Below are 16,485 nucleotides of genomic sequence, written 5' to 3'. Positions count from 1 at the left end.
ACTCAATTTTGTATACATACTTTCAGAAATTGCAGTTCGCATCCCCTAATTTGAAATCTGTAAATGCACCATTTTTACCTAATTATTTAATCATAATTGTTGTGTCGACAATATATCTCATCTTTTGTCTTCAAGAATAGATTAAATATGTCATTGAAGACAAGAATTAAAAATTTGGCAAAAAGTTATAATTTGAATGGGATTTCAAAAATGGTAGATACAAACTGTAATATCCGAGAATAAATATACAAAATTAAATTTTGACCAAATTTAAGTCAAAATGTCATTCTCCCTCTAGATCTCACACCAGGTTGCTGTTCGTATAAACAAAATTCTATATTCAAAACAATCCATTTAATTTGAATTTTCTTTTTTAAAAGAACATTCCATTAGAATTCAAATCGTACACAAAAGAAAAGAAACTTCGAAGAAATAACAGTAGTCCACAAAACAATGAATCATCCCCTCCCCTGCCGCGTGCGTGTATAAAATATCCCTAAAATCTCGCCCCCAATTATATACGACTATTATTATTATTATATTAAAAACCCACACAAAACATTTGCCTCTCAAAACCCTCATTTCATTCGGCTGTGAAAAAGGTTCATACATCACTCTATCTAACAATTTCATAATTTTTATGCATGTATGTATATAATTTTGTGTTTTTCTACTCATTTCATTTCCTTGTTTTTTAATCTGTTTCAATAGATCTGTTTATACTAGTATGATTGTGATGATGCGTACTGATCGTTTTTTTTTTACTGTTTTGTTCAGTGATTTTTACAAATCTTTTAGTTTTTTTACTGTGTTGTATGAATTTTTACTGTGTTGTATACTTGATGGCCTGTTTAAGCTGTCAAAGTTAATTGTAGTTTTTAAGTAGATCTGAATCATAATAAGTTGAAATTATTACTCATTAGTTTGTAGTATTCGTATAGGTTACTGTTGGATCGCCTGATTCAGTCAGGTTAATGGGAATTAGAATGAGATTTCAATAAATATTTGTATAAAAATTTCATTCCTAAAAACCGGCCTGGAATTCGATGATCCAAATGGCTTCGTAGTTTGTTTTAGATATGTGATGCTTTTCTTTCACCTTATAATTTATCGTAGTTTTCCAAGTGGAATGCGTATATATTTTTTCAAGTATGTGAACTGAATCAATTAGTGAGAACTCTCAAGTAGCTTTTAAGTTTATGCTTCATTCCTTTGTCCTGTCACTAGCTTTTCCGAAGCAAAATTACGTCCATACATTTTCAAAGGAATATTGCTTGTCTTTTTTCTTTAATTATAAGATATACTTTTATTGAACATGCATATTCAAATTAAGATACCTACAGCGCTGCTGTTTACATAGCGTACCGCATTAATTTTCGTTAGTCCATAATCTTTGTTACTTTGTGCAATGTTGGTGTGCCTTCCATTTTTTGTTTATATTGAAGAATTTAATTTTCCGTTTCTGATGCGTGAATGATTTCATAATCAGTCAATCTTGTTATGGGTAATTTTGTTTGTTAAATGCAGGAATTTATTTGCTTTAAGTGATGGCTGATCAGAAGCAGCTCCCAACCGTAGCTCAAAATTTTGCTGATCAGTTCCACATTAGTTCAAGTCTCTCGCAAGATATTCGGAGCCGCTATGGAGGCCCTACACAACGTACCCAGTTTGGCTATGGAAATTACACTAATGCCGGATTTAACTATCCTATGCCACACACATTTGTACCCCAGGCCAACATTTCGCCTATTTTTGTCCAAGCTCCTGCTGAAAAAGGATTTACAGGCTTTGCCATTGATTTTCTTATGGGTGGTGTCTCAGCCGCTGTGTCCAAGACTGCTGCTGCTCCTATTGAGCGTGTAAAACTTTTGATTCAAAACCAAGATGAAATGCTCAAGTCTGGTCGTCTTTCTGAACCGTACAAAGGGATTGGTGAATGTTTCAGTAGAACTGTCAAAGACGAAGGTTTTGGTTCTTTATGGAGAGGAAACACCGCGAATGTTATTCGTTACTTCCCCACTCAGGTTTGTCATTTAATATTTAGTTGATGTACTGAAACATTTTGATCCACAATATTTACTTTACTAATATTTGTTCTGGAAACAGGCTTTGAACTTTGCTTTTAAGGATTACTTTAAGAGCTTGTTCAACTTTAAGAAGGACCGTGATGGTTACTGGAAATGGTTTGCTGGTAACCTGGGATCAGGTGGTGCTGCTGGTGCCTCTTCGCTACTCTTTGTTTACTCCTTGGATTATGCTCGAACTCGTCTTGCAAATGATGCTAAGGCTGCAAAGAAGGGTGGAGAGAGGCAGTTTAATGGATTGGTTGATGTTTACAAGAAAACTCTTGCTACCGATGGTCTTGCTGGTCTATATCGTGGATTCAACATTTCATGTGTTGGCATCATTGTGTACCGTGGATTGTACTTCGGAATGTACGACTCATTGAAACCAGTTCTCCTCACTGGAAAGTTGCAGGTCAGTAAATTTTGTTGAAAATGCTTGGCTTGCCCGCATGATCTTGTAACAAGTTCTTTGTATATCTATTCGATGTCTACTTATTTCTAAAGAGAAATTCCAGTTGACTGCTAAATAGCAACATCTAGTAACTTGCCTGCCCGACTGAGTTAGCTGATGTGTATTTTTAAGAATTCTGAACATTTATAAATTTATGTTTTCACTAGTATTTAAAATATTTAATACTCCTGAGATATGGGTACGTACATGTGCGATGCTGACATTTACTTTTTTTAGTTGCTAACATGCTCTTTTGGTTCTTATGTGTACAATTCAGGATAGTTTCTTTGCTAGTTTTGCACTAGGGTGGGTAATCACCAATGGTGCTGGCCTTGCATCCTACCCCATTGACACTGTCCGCAGAAGAATGATGATGACATCCGGAGAAGCTGTGAAGTACAAGAGTTCCCTAGATGCATTTACTCAGATATTGAAGAATGAGGGTGCTAAATCTCTGTTCAAGGGTGCTGGTGCTAACATCCTCCGTGCAGTTGCTGGTGCTGGTGTGCTTGCAGGTTACGACAAGCTTCAGGTGATAGTATTCGGAAAGAAATTTGGCTCTGGAGGAGCTTAAACAAGGAGATGAAGGCCTTCTTTCTCTCAATTTATTTTATAGCCCTAGATGGTGATGAAAATCTATTTCTTTTGATAGTCTGAATTAAGAATATGCAAACAGAGCATTTAGCATTTAAATAACCAGATTTGGCGTTTAGTTTCAAACGTTGCCTTTTTTGAAAGGACATTTTAGTTTCATTAACTGATAATTCCGGAAGCTATTTCGATCTACGGATCTGTCACAAAATCTTATACTAGTTTGAAAGCCATTTTTCTTGATCTTTTGTAAGTTTTTCTTATTTATGTTTTTATTAATTCTATTTCTAGTTATCCCTGCATCCTTTTGCATAATTGTATCATTGGCGGGGATGAATAAGAGCATCAAATATGCATATATAATGCACAATATAATTTGGTACAACTAAAAGAAATTGTATGTAAGCTATGTAATATAATGCATTTCTGCCAACAAAATAATAATATAACGTATTTTTTATGAAAATTAAATTTATTCAGTCAATAATGAGAGATGTGGTGTTTGTTTGAAATAAATAAAATTGGGAGCAGAGCGATTGCCTTAATCAAATATAATTTCCCTCGAAATGAGCTCATTTTAAGCATCCTTGTTAAACCACTCTAAAATCTCTAACCCATCTTCAAACTTGATCCCGCCATAACCCAATTCAATGACCACACTTTCGCACCTCAATCTCAAACCCCTTCACAAAAAATACTCACACAATCTCTATCTCTATCTCTTCTACTCTTCATTCACTCAACGCTCTCGCTCACTTTTACCCCACAAAGAAAACCCCACCTACTGGAACACAACCCACTCTTTCATCCACTCCACCCCTTTACTCTCCCGCTTAGAAAAATGCAATTCTATGCCCCATTTCAAAGTTATCCAGGCCCAAATCATCATCACTGGCTTGATCTCAGATGGCTTAGCTGCAAGTCGTTTAGTTGCGTTTTGCGCAATTTCTGATCATGGGTGTCTTGATTATTGTCGGAAATTGTTGTTGTTTACGCCTCAATCGAAAGTCTTTTCTTGGAATGTGGCTATTAGAGGGTACTTAGAGAAGGCTAATGTGGAAAAAGGGTTGTTGTTGTATAAGGAGTTGATGCAATGTAGTGGGTTGAGGCCGGATAATTATACGTTTCCTTTGTTGTTTAAGTGTTGTGCGCGGTTGGGTTGGGTGAGGTTGGGTTACGGGGTTTTGGGCCAGGTTTTGAGGTTAGGGTTTGAGTCGGATTTGTTTGTGAGGAATGCGGCGATTCATGTTTTGGTTTCGTGTGGGGAGTTGGGTGTTGCGCGTAAAGTGTTTGATGAGAGTTGTGTGAGGGATTTGGTTTCGTGGAATTCGATGATTAATGGGTTTGTTAGGAATGGGAAGGGTGGTGAGGCGTTGAGGATTTATAGGGAAATGGAGCTGTTGGGCGTTCAACCTGATGATGTTACGATGCTTGGGGTGGTTTCGTCGTGTGCTCAATTGGGGGATTTGAACGGTGGGATGGAGTTTCATAGGGTTATTGAGGAAAAGAAAGTGAAGTTGACGGTTCCACTTGCTAATGCGCTAGTGGACATGTATGTGAAGTGTGGGGATCTTGGTGCTGCGGAGGTTGTATTTGATAAGATGGAAAAGAGAAGTGTAGTGTCTTGGACTACTATGGTTATGGGTTATGTTAAATTTGGTTTTCTTGATACAGCTAAGAGAATTTTTGAAGAAATGCCGGAGAAAGATGTTGTTCCGTGGAATGCGATGATAGGTGGTTACGTTCAAGCTAATCGTAGCAAAGAGGCGTTGGACTTGTTTCACGATATGCAAGCCAGGAATTTTAAGCCGGATGAGGTGACTATGGTAAACTGTTTATCTGCATGCTCACAACTAGGAGCTCTTGAGGTTGGAATTTGGATTCAGCATTACATTGCAAAACAAAAACTTTGTGTTAATGTTACTTTAGGCACAGCTTTAGTTGACATGTATGTAAAATGTGGTGATATGGAAAGGGCACTCCAGGTTTTCAGTGAGATGCCTGATAAAAACTCTTTGACTTGGACTTCTATTATTGGTGGATTCGCAAATCATGGTAAGGCACATGATGCGATATCTTATTTCCTGCAGATGATTGACTGTGGCTTGGAGCCAGATGCAATCACCTTTTTAGGGCTCTTGTCGGCTTGTTGTCATGGAGGGTTGGTTGAAGAGGGACGTATGTTTTTTACCCAAATGAGTTTAAAGTATAATATTACCCCCAAACTCAAGCACTATTCTTGCATGGTTGACCTCCTAGGCAGGGCTGGTCTACTAGAAGAAGCGGAAGAGCTTATAAATAACATGCCAATGAAAGCTGATGCTGTGGTTTGGGGGGCTTTGTTATTTGCCTGTCGAGTTCATAAAAATGTTGAAATTGGAGAAAGAGCTGCTTTTAAACTTTTTGAGATGGATCCACTTGACAGTGGAAATTACGTTTTGCTCGCCAATATATATGGTGAAGCAAATATGTGGGAGAAAGCCAGAGAGACCAGGGAGTTGATGAGGAAAAAAAGAGTGGAGAAGGTTCCAGGTTGCAGTTCAATTGAGGTCGATGGGAACGTGTATGAGTTTTTTATCAGAGACAAAGCACATCAGCAAGCAACTCATATATATGAATGTCTGTCTCAGTTAAGAAGTCATCTGGAGTTTGTCGGATACGTCTATTCACATTCAGAAGATGACACCGTCCTTAGTTCAAATGAGGATTATGACTGATTTGAATTATGAAGCGAGTAAGTCACCCCTGTCCTTTACGCCATCCCCAGCTTAACTATTTTATTTCATTTATGTCATTCAGGCCACATTATATCCATATATGTTTTGTATGTCTGTTCACAGTCACACGTGGGAATGATTGATAGCCAACTGCTATAAGGCAGCAGCGTAGCTTCCACATTTTTCCATTGGAAGACAACAGAAGCTTATTCTGAAAAGAAATTTGTTCCATCTAAGTTTTGCGGAAAGGGCTGGCCACTGGCATACAACTGAAATGCCAATATACTAAGCAAAAGGTACTCAATACTTTCGACATGGAAATACAATGTGGGTTATTTAATTTTGCTTTTTTGTTTGCAATTTAAACAGATTTACCACCTCACATCTTTTCCATATTTTTTTGAGCTATGTTCTGCCATTTTTTATTACAATCAAAGACAAATGTTCTGCAATTTTTATACTTGCAGAACAATGTACATTTATCATATATATATATATATATATATATATGCTTTCCAGCACATTACTAGATTTGTTGGAGAAAAGAACTAAAATTTATGATCGAATATTTGTGTGGGATTTATATGGACTAATTGATTTTGTTTGATCTTAGAGAGTTAAATACAAAGTGATCTCCAGCACATTACTAGATTTCTTGGAGAAAAGAACTAAAATTTACGATCGAATATTTGTGTGGGATATATATGGACTAGTTGATTTAGTTTATCTAAGAGAGTCAAATGTAAAGTGGTCTCCATAGAAATTAACCCTAAAAATTACTCTCTAGATAAATATTCTTATGCGCACAAAAATTAAAGATGTAAGCACGTCGAACCTTTACTAACTCCTTTTTCTTTTTGTTGCTCAATTACCTGAACTAACTCGTTCAATATGTATATGCAAATTGTGCTTATGATTTGATACTTTGTTTGTAGGTGTTCTTTAATTTTCGGATTAATGACTACTTGATTATATTTGATCTTAGAGAGTCGAATCCAAAGTGGTCTCTATCAAAATTAAGTGGTCTCTATCAAAATTAACCCTCTATATTACTTTTAAGATAAATATTTTTATGCTCACAAAATTAAAGATGCAAACACGACTCTGGTCTCCATCAAAATTTACCATATATGTTACTTTTTAGATAAATATTCTTATGCTCACAAAATTAAAGATGTAAGCACGACACACGGCCAACCTAAACTAACTCCTTTTTTTGTTGCCAAATTACCTAAACTAACTTGTTCAAAATATATATTCAAATTGTACTTATGATTTGATACTATAGGCGTTCAGTGCTACTACAACTTTTACTCTCTTTGAGAAAGAAGCAGAGTTTCTTATTCGGGTACATATACAGCAGGCTACAAGTATGATGAAAGATGCATCAATAAATTGTCATGTCTGTAATAAATTTTACACCCTCCTAATTAAACTTAGTTTGTTGTGCGTTTCTGCAGGATAAACTTACGGATGTTTCATCAGTGAGTACTGACATCAATGAAAAAGTGTGGCGCATTTGAGGTAAAAGTCAATTCATAGTTTCATACAACACTAAACATTGATATTAAGGCTAATATACAGTGGTGAAGCTATTAGCTATATGAGAGACAACAAACCAACACTTGTAACAATGAAATGAACACTAAAATAGAGTTAAACTTGAGCAAAAAGCGTGAAGTAACCCAAAAATCACTAATGTAGCACAAGAACAAAGAACGGACATATATGGTACTTAGTTTTTATTGAACTGTTCGCTGTCTGATGATCTTTCAAATTTGATGTGTTTGTATTACCACAAAAATTCAATTTTGAGAGTATAAATTCTAAAAATCTCCTAGACCCAGTATCTGCAACACAATTATACAATGTATTAATGTTGTGAAAATTATGAGCTAATATAGAGGCCAGTCATGGGCTATTACGTGAGTGTATACTTGCAATAGGATTGTTCTCCTATAAATGAATGAAATATTTTATATTATATATTTTGTAAAAAAGAAGGGTAACCAAGATAATTAGAGATAACTTAGCAAAAATAAAATAAGAAGATAATTAGAGATTTATGGGTTTTAGTGTTGTTACAACTATTTCTCCTATTGTTGGCCTAATTACATTTAATTAATTTAGATACATACGAAGAAGATGAATAGGTTGGAACATCAACGTTTGACTTGGTGTATGTCCAATACAACTGGAAGATTGATTCAAGATTCAAAAAGAGATGTGAGCTAGGAAGGAAATTTGATCCACTTGTATTTGAGGACTTGGAATGGGCTAATGAGTGGGTTGGCATTGAGGATAGGTTTTGGGAAGCGGTGGATATAGCTTCGGGTGCATCTGAATCACTTGAGGGATGTAATTTTCTGAGGAGAGCTAGAGGTGGTTCCACTCTAACCTATACTCGACGGAACACTAGTTCGACACAAGATCGGATTGATGAAGAAGATGAAGATGAAGATAATATTCCTTTTGATGATGAGGAAGCGGAAGATGATTATGGTGTCCCACCCGAGGAGAATACCCAAGGAGGAGATGGAGATGATTGCGAGATGGATGATTATGATGCATGATTGTGTTTGTTTAGTTGATTTGACTCTTTAGTTATGTTTTTATTTGATTAGAGATGTTTGAATTTGGGTATTTGAACTTATTATCTATTAGTTTTTACTTGAACTATTATTTTGAAGTTTGTTTACTTATATTATATATTATAATTACTCTAAATAGGATATTGTCGACTATTTATGACTTTTTACGACTAGTCGGGCGACTTGTCGACTAGTCAGTTCCACGGTACTCGGGCTCGACTTGTCGACTTAACAACCATGGTGTTGTAGCACGCTTTAAACTTTATTCACTTGCCTTATTTAATTTCTATGCCTTCCGCCAGTTTTTTTCTTTCAGATTTCTACTTTTATGCCATGATTTTGTGGGATGGATATTTATTGTCTTGCGTCTTACATAAAATAATGCTCTTTGTATGCCTTTCTGGTATCTTCGATTTCAGATAACCATGATATTGTACGAGGTGCTTAGGTTATATCCACCAGCAGGTATGCTTCTACGAGCTACTTCCAAGAAGATCAAACTAAGAAATATGACATGACCATGGCAGTCATTTTTCACAACCATGACACTGAAACTTTGGGCAAAGACGCGGAAGAGTTCTATCCGCAAAGGTAATCTGACGGAATTTATAATGCAAGAAAAGGATTGCTAGTGTTTATTCCACTTGTGGCCAGAAGTGCATCTACCAGAGGAGCAAAAATTTTAGAAGGTACATGGCTAAGACATAGGAAGATAATTAACCCAGATTTTAATGTAGAGAAGCTGAAGGTACATGATTAAAGGTAAAGAACCGGCCCTTTGACACATATATTCATTGATTTGTTTAATCTTTATTTGAAGGGTGCATTACCAGAACTTTCATTTAGTTGTAAAGATACAATTGGTAAGTGGAAGGCATTAGTCTCGACTACTGGAACTGCTGAAATGGATGTATGGCCTTATATCGAAATTCTGGCTTGTGATATGATTTGTCGAGCAGCATTTAGCAGTTTTTTATAAAGAAGGAAGAAGAATATTCCAACTCCACGAGATGCCAGCCGATCTTGCGTTCCAGTGTATGGGATCTAGTTACATTCCACGGTCTAGGTAATACTGATTGTACATACTAGACATTCTTTCAATTGAGGAACATAATTTTTTTATGTAGTTTCATCGATATTCTTTCATCTGTTTGTAGGCACTTCAAAGCTAGTGCAAACAAGAAAATGAGAAAATTAAACAATGAAATGATAGAGCAACTGACGAAGATCACTAAGAAACGAGAGAAGATGCTTAAAATGGGAGAGAAAGTAAACTCCGATGACTTGTTGAGTATATTACTGGATGCCACCAAAAACGATATACAAGAAGGATCAGGACTATGGAAGAAGTGATAAATGAGTGCAAGGTATGTTATTCGGCTGGAGCAGATTCAACTGCACGTTTGCTCGTGTGGACTATTGTATGTCTGAGTAAAGTGACTGGCAATCTCGTGCAAGAGAAGAGGTTTTGCAAGTTATCGGTAACAAAGAAATCGATTATGAAAAGCTTAACCAGCTCAAAATAGTAAGATACTAATCTCCTCTTTTAGTAGTTAAGGTCAAGGTTCTGTAGCCAACAAAGGGTTGGTGCGGTGGTTGATGTCTCGCTCGGTCTCTTCAAGAGAGGTCAAGGATTCGACTACCAGTGTGTGTGAGTTTAATTATAAAAAAAGGTCAAGGTTTAGTACTAAATAAGCCATAGAAACAGAGTTTAACATTCCTCTTGGCGCTTCTTTTCAAATTTTTTGGTTGAATTTTATTTTGGTATTTTTATTGCATATCACCATGATATTGAACGAGGTATCCACCAGCACCTCTGCTTCTGTGAGCTAGTTCCAAGAAGATGAAACTAGGAAATCTGACAATACCGGCATGGGTACACTTGACAATGCCAGTCATTTTTCACAACTATGACACTGGAATTTGGGGTGAAGATGCGAAAGAGTTCAATCCACAAAGGTTTTCGGAAGGAATTTCTAAGGCAACAAAAGGATCACCAGTGTTTATTCCATTCAGTTGGGGTCCTAGAACGTGCATTGGGCAAAACTTGGCCCTGATAGAAGCAAGGATGGCAGTTGCAATGATCCTACAGAACTTCAATCTTGAGCTTTCTCTGACTTATCTACATGCTCCCGAGCTCAATTTTCTCCTGCGACCTCAATATGGTGCTAAAATCATCTTGCATGACCTCGAAGATGCAATTGTACTAGGGCAGTATAATTGTTCAGGTTGATTGTGGTATTTAGAAAGTGTCCTACCTAAATTTCTTCTAATAAGGTTCAATAAACTTTATGATTTGAAGTCGGTGCAGCTCTAAGAACTAAAATCCACTGTGCAAATAGGCATAGCAAACTTTACATTTGTGTATATTTAAAAAAGAAAATTCCTTTGTATGAAATCAAAGCACATTATGAAGATCAAAATAAGTAACTGTTGTATTAAATTAATTCTACATCTTACAATACAAAGTTATAATTTTTTTTTTAACTTATAAGTCGTAAAAACAAACAGGCCCTAAATGATTAGGCGAGTAATGTAGCAAAATCAAAATGGCAAGAAGAATGAGTCCACTAACTGTTACTCCTACTCTTTAGCCAACTTAAAAGGATCAAGGGACCCAAGAACATGAACAACTAATTTCAACACACTCTTGTCAATTTATATCTTTTTAAGCGTCTAAACTCGACACTACTCATCATGCGTATAACATTGTAAAACCAGTTTGGGGTTTGCTATATATTTGAAGTGAATTTTCGATATATTAGCCTTTTTGGTGGCTTAACAAGTTCTAAACTGTGCATGTGTGTTGTAAAATACTGAAATCATGGGTTTCTTGGATTCTAGCAATCCTTTCGAAAAGAGAACTTTGATGTTTTGTTACGTGGTATACTTGATAGTTTATTTGTTTTTATCATGTGATTCTGTTTTGAGCAAGGAGTGTACTAATGCTTTTCTTCCTGCACTTTCATCACACACGCTGAGATATGAGTTACAAAGAACCACCAATCAATCATGGATAAATGAAGTGTTTTCGCATTACTATCTTTCTCCCACCGATAGTTCTACTTGGGCTAATGTTGTTCCGAGAAAAGTTTTGAAGGAGGATGATGAATTTGGTTGGAATATCGTGTATAAGACGATGCTTGGTACAAGTGGACTTGAAGTTCCTAGGGGTCTTCTCAAGGAAATGCCGTTGCGTAATGTGAGATTAGACCAGGACTCGATTCATGGTCGGGCTCAACAAACAAATTTGGAATATCTGTTGATGTTGGATGTTGATAGATTAGTTTGGAGCTTTAGGAAGACTGCTAACTTGCCAACTCCTGGTGTTGCTTATGGAGGTTGGGAGGCCCCAAATATCGATCTTCGAGGACATTTTGTAGGTTAGTATTGCATTAGTAACCTCAAGATTTACTAAGGATTGCATGCTTTTCTTCGTTTTTGGCGGTGGTAGTTGTGCTTGTGCATTATCTGTTTGTCTTTTAAACCAGGTGAAAATTGTTTAATGTCTAGCATATGTCTCACAATATCCCTGCAAAAGTTTTAATTGATGCTATTATCTTTCAAAATTGGAGTATAATCTGAAATGCTGCTGTGGTTGTGGTTTCATCAATTACAATTTCATCTGATCACCGTACTTTCTTAAACTTATATACATGCGAAAAAACAACACTTTTCACTTATAGTGGAACTGAACACTGACAATGCAAACAGCGTTACTACAAATATTTACCAGCTTCTGGCATAATGCAGGACATTACTTAAGCGCTTCAGCACAAATGTGGGCTAGTACTCACAATCACATACTAAAAGAGAAAATGTCTGCTGTTGTTTCTGCTCTATCCGACTGTCAGGAAAAAATCGGAACTGGGTATCTTTCTGCTTTCCCTTCTGAACTATTTGATCGATTGGAGGCTATAAACCCTGTGTGGGCTCCATATTACACCATTCACAAGGTACATGCCGCATTCATACTTCTACTAATTGTTGTGGTATCAAGTACTAGTTCAACCGCCAACCTCATTTGTAAAGTTTAACAGATAATGGCAGGTCTATTAGATCAGTATTTATTTGCTTCTGATACTCGAGCTTTGGGTATGGTAACATGGATGGCTGATTACTTCTACAAACGTGTGAAAAATGTGATACTGAAGTACACCGTTGAGCAACACTGGGCGTCATTGAATGAAGAGACGGGTGGCATGAACGATGTTTTGTATAAACTGTATGATATAACGGTATATTTTCCCTGTTATAAACTTGTTTGATAAATGTAACTTTCTGAAAGAAACTAATAGGCAATGCCTCTTGTTTTTATACTTGTTGCATGAAGAAGATGTATCTTTCTCATGCATTGTGTGGATTTTTAATTGTGATGAAGCATTTCTCTTTGTAATTCTAAAGCCTAGAAAGTGTTTTGAAGCTTGAAGTAAATATGCTATACATCTAGACATAATTTCTAAAATTACCTTGTCATGCAACGGTTTGCAGAAAAATTCTTCGCATTTATTGTTGGCTCACCTCTTCGACAAACCCTGCTTTTTAGGTATACTTGCTGTGCAGGTAGAGACCACTAGTTCACAAATTTACCTAATTTTCCAGAGTACTGGTATCCATTTGTGTAATTGTTTGTGTTGGATTTAAATATTCCATGCCATTTATCTTTAGGCTGATGATCTATCGGGATTTCATACCAATTCACACATTCCAGTTGTTGTTGGTTCCCAACAGCGATACGAAATTACGGGGGATCCACTTTACAGGGTAAGTTGAGTACATCATGTATAACTTCTAACTTGTAATTAACTCCAACAAGTGTTGTTAGTGAGAGTTTTTGTCTAGTTATTATATTTAATGGTTCACAGGACATAGGGAGGTTTTTCATGGATATTGTGAATTCTTCTCATGCATATGCCACTGGAGGGACCTCAGAATCTGAGTTCTGGTAAACTTTGTTTAAACTTGTTTGAATACTTGTTTGGATAGTAACTAGTGAACAGTCACGTTTATTTTTTTAGACTTGTGCAGCTTTTTACTGATTTAATTTTTTCTTCATATGAAAACAGGACACAACCAAATCGTTTAGCAAGCTATCTACAAACTGAAACTGAAGAGTCTTGTACAACCTTTAATATGCTAAAGGTAAGATTTTTGACACTACAATTTGTAGGGTATGCTTTGATGAAATGATATTTCTTCTTTGCATGTACATTCACTTTCTGGTATTGTATCTTTCAAACTCAATTTTTGAAAAGGTTTACTACAATTGTTATGCAGAGCAGCAGTGTAATCATTGTCCCTACATTTTTTCATATTACATGATTGTTTCTTTGTTTATTTTCAAGAACAGATTGACTTGTTTTTTAGGTTGCACGCCACTTATTAAGGTGGACTAAAGATACCGTATACGCTGATTATTACGAACGGGCTATCACAAATGGCGTACTCAGTATCCAAAGAGGAGTGGAACCTGGGGTGATGATTTACACGCTACCACTAGGCCATGGTCAATCCAAGGCCATAAGCCAGCATGGATGGGGAACAAAGGATAATAGTTTCTGGTGCTGCTATGGAACAGGTTTGACATCTATCTTCATTTGTGATTTTATCATGTTAAAAGGAGAAGGATCTTTCCAATGAACTCAATAGCATTACATAACTATTTTAAAATTAAGGACTTTCTTTTTTGCTTCCTTGTGAAATTGATTAGTACTAAACTTATACGTGTGGCATTGTTCTGGCGATAATTTAACAGTGTATATAATTGCTTGTCTTTCTCCTGGGAAAAGTCCCTTCTGGATTCTTGTGGTTGTCTTGTATCATTTGAATGACATTCATCAACAAGTCACGCATTTTTACTAATGAATTTTGTGTTTCCCCTTTTTTGATCAGGAATTGAATCGTTCTCAAAATTAGGAGATTCGATATACTTTGAACAACAGGGACAAGTTCCAGAAATTTACGTTATCCAGTACATATCGAGCTCAGTTAACTGGGAATCTGGGAATGTTTTTCTAGTGCAGAAAGTAACGCCTGTTGTATCATGGGACAATCACCTTTGCGTGACCTTAACTGTTTCCTCAAAAAAGGTATGTAAAAGAAGATGATAGTCTTTTCCACCTAGAGAAACCTTTCCTGGTTTCTTCTCCGTGTTTTAATCTTGTCATTTTTTCATCTGATTTGCACAAGGCAACTAAATGTGAATTTCACCATGTCCTCATATACTAAATAAAGTTCCAGGAAAGAAAAGCTGGACCATTTTAAAAAATTGCCTATTACCTAACTGGGAAGGAGATAAAACAAGCAAATTGTGTAATCTGATCTTTTGCTACATTAGAAAATAAGTCTAAGTCATAGAATGTATCATCGCTGCAGCGTACTTATTCAAATACTGTAGGTCTTGCGATGGTTTTTAAGTTTTGTAAATCTTTCTATCATAGCATGGATTTAGATATTGAATTTGATTGAACCTCATCTGTTTACTCATTTCTTCTAAAATTCTTTTTATGGTTCAAGCATTCAAAAGCCATGCCGTCTACATTAAACTTGAGAATACCAATATGGACATATTCAGATGGTGCTACGGCAACCTTAAATAACAAACCATTGCCTCTCCCAAGTCCAGGTGTGCTTGCAGTTTTTCTCTCTGGTGTTCCTACACTTATGCTCATTGTGATAACTATCTTACAAAATGACCAACACGCATTTCTTTATTTTTGGTAATTCAAAGTTCAATCTAATCTTCACTTCTTGTAGGTAACTACTTATCAATAACTCGTAGATGGAGAAATAATGATGTTATCTCTCTTACGCTACCAATAAGCATCCGAACTGAGGCTATTAAAGGTATTTGTTTGACATGCTATGTTTCTTATGTATGCATACATGAGTACCTAGATTATTGTAGCAAACATAAAGTAAAGTAAGCAGATCATATAAATAAATTGACAAAGTCTTGATGATTACTTAGATGATCGGCCTGAATATGCCCGTGATAAAGCAATTTTATATGGTCCGTATCTTCTTGTTGGTTTGAGCGATGGTGATTGGGACCTAAGTCCAAAACAAGCTGATTCTCCCTCAAAGTGGATGGTTCCAGTTCCAGCTGAACACAATTCACATTTGATTTCGCTTACTAAAGAATCTGAAGGCTCAACATTAGGTCTAATCAAAAGTAAAACCAGCATTGTATTAGGTCAGTTGCCTGAACCAGGGACAAACCATTCTGTACATGCCACTTTCAGAATCGTTACCAAGGACAAGAAATACCTGAATAATTTTATGGTAAGAGACGTTATCAGGAAAGCAGTTAAGCTAGAACCATTTGGCCATCCAGGTATGGTTCTTATGCATAATGCAGAAAATGAGAACCTGGAGGTGAAAGCTGATTCTGATCACAGTTATTCAGTTTTTCGTTTCGTTGATGGACTAGACGAGAAGAAAGGAAGTGTTTCAATAGAATCCAGCAGCCATAAGAGTTGTTATTTGTATAGCGAGCATAACATAGGTGCAGTGGTGAAGCTCAAGTGTAGGCCGAAGCCCTCGGACAATGCCTTCAAAGAGGCAGCCAGCTTTAGAGTGGTAGATGGAATTAGCAAATATGATCCTATTAGCTTTGTAGCAAAAGGGAGCAAAAGGGACTTTCTTATGCAACCAATACTTAGCATTAGAGATGAAAATTACAATGTGTATTTCAATATCTAATTCAAAACGTATTAGTCCATGCTTGAAAATTGTTCTTGTTTGTTCTGTCTTCCTTGTTGGCCAATTTAATACCATTGCACATCAACCTTGAATTTTATAGTGCAGGCCATTCTACTAAATCATATACTAACCTGATTAAACGCTTGCTTTTGAGAACATGTTTGTGCATTCTACCGTTAAAAACGTAGTTGATTTGTTAAGAGTAAAGTATATTTTGTGTGCGTGTGCACTATGCGTGTCAGACCACTTTAGATATTATATTTTAAAAACTACCATTTTGTGTACACGAACTCTACCCATTTTTATGGTTAGTATATCTCCGTCAAATAAACCTAACACCGTTACTTTTGATGGGGGCAATTTTG

The 16,485-nt window shown here is 36.2% G+C and overlaps 4 protein-coding genes across 6 annotated transcripts; all 4 read left to right on the top strand.

Moving 5' to 3' along the window:
• The first annotated feature begins 443 nt into the window (after window positions 1–443).
• Window positions 444–3,361, top strand: LOC141689340 (ADP,ATP carrier protein 1, mitochondrial-like). Of its 2 annotated transcripts, none has more exons than XM_074493612.1 (4): window positions 444–646; window positions 1,528–2,024; window positions 2,107–2,478; window positions 2,795–3,361. In XM_074493612.1, exons 2-4 carry the CDS (start codon window positions 1,548–1,550, stop codon window positions 3,089–3,091), a joined length of 1,146 nt encoding a protein of 381 aa, XP_074349713.1. In that variant the 5' UTR covers window positions 444–646; window positions 1,528–1,547; the 3' UTR covers window positions 3,092–3,361. The 2 variants fall into 2 exon arrangements, with proteins under 2 accessions (XP_074349713.1, XP_074349712.1); XM_074493611.1 differs by having other exon boundaries at window positions 445–602.
• A 118-nt stretch (window positions 3,362–3,479) lies between these two features.
• LOC141689339 (pentatricopeptide repeat-containing protein At2g22410, mitochondrial) lies at window positions 3,480–10,713 on the top strand. 2 transcript variants are annotated; one of them, XM_074493610.1, is made up of 6 exons: window positions 3,480–5,842; window positions 5,949–6,121; window positions 7,286–7,349; window positions 8,836–9,105; window positions 9,237–9,482; window positions 9,574–10,713. In XM_074493610.1, the coding sequence occupies exon 1, from the start codon at window positions 3,759–3,761 to the stop codon at window positions 5,823–5,825; it is 2,067 nt and encodes a 688-aa protein (XP_074349711.1). In that variant the 5' UTR covers window positions 3,480–3,758; the 3' UTR covers window positions 5,826–5,842; window positions 5,949–6,121; window positions 7,286–7,349; window positions 8,836–9,105; window positions 9,237–9,482; window positions 9,574–10,713. The 2 variants fall into 2 exon arrangements, with proteins under 2 accessions (XP_074349711.1, XP_074349710.1); XM_074493609.1 differs by lacking the exons at window positions 8,836–9,105; window positions 9,237–9,482; window positions 9,574–10,713 and adding an exon at window positions 7,956–8,501.
• Window positions 10,260–10,649, top strand: LOC141691564 (cytochrome P450 CYP72A219-like). The gene has a single exon (XM_074496294.1). The coding sequence runs from the start codon at window positions 10,260–10,262 to the stop codon at window positions 10,647–10,649; it is 390 nt and encodes a 129-aa protein (XP_074352395.1).
• A 426-nt stretch (window positions 10,714–11,139) lies between the features above and the next one.
• LOC141689362 (uncharacterized) lies at window positions 11,140–16,212 on the top strand. The gene is made up of 12 exons (XM_074493637.1): window positions 11,140–11,799; window positions 12,170–12,372; window positions 12,457–12,654; window positions 12,908–12,979; window positions 13,085–13,180; window positions 13,282–13,361; window positions 13,483–13,558; window positions 13,784–13,994; window positions 14,309–14,505; window positions 14,933–15,041; window positions 15,173–15,262; window positions 15,387–16,212. The coding sequence occupies exons 1-12, from the start codon at window positions 11,241–11,243 to the stop codon at window positions 16,118–16,120; spliced, it is 2,625 nt and encodes an 874-aa protein (XP_074349738.1). The 5' UTR covers window positions 11,140–11,240; the 3' UTR covers window positions 16,121–16,212.
• Window positions 16,213–16,485: the final 273 nt, after the last annotated feature.

Source organism: Apium graveolens, chromosome 10 (genome assembly GCF_009905375.1).
Source record: "Apium graveolens cultivar Ventura chromosome 10, ASM990537v1, whole genome shotgun sequence".
Classification (NCBI taxonomy): Eukaryota; Viridiplantae; Streptophyta; class Magnoliopsida; order Apiales; family Apiaceae; genus Apium; species Apium graveolens.
This window is presented reverse-complemented; position numbering and strand designations above follow the sequence as displayed.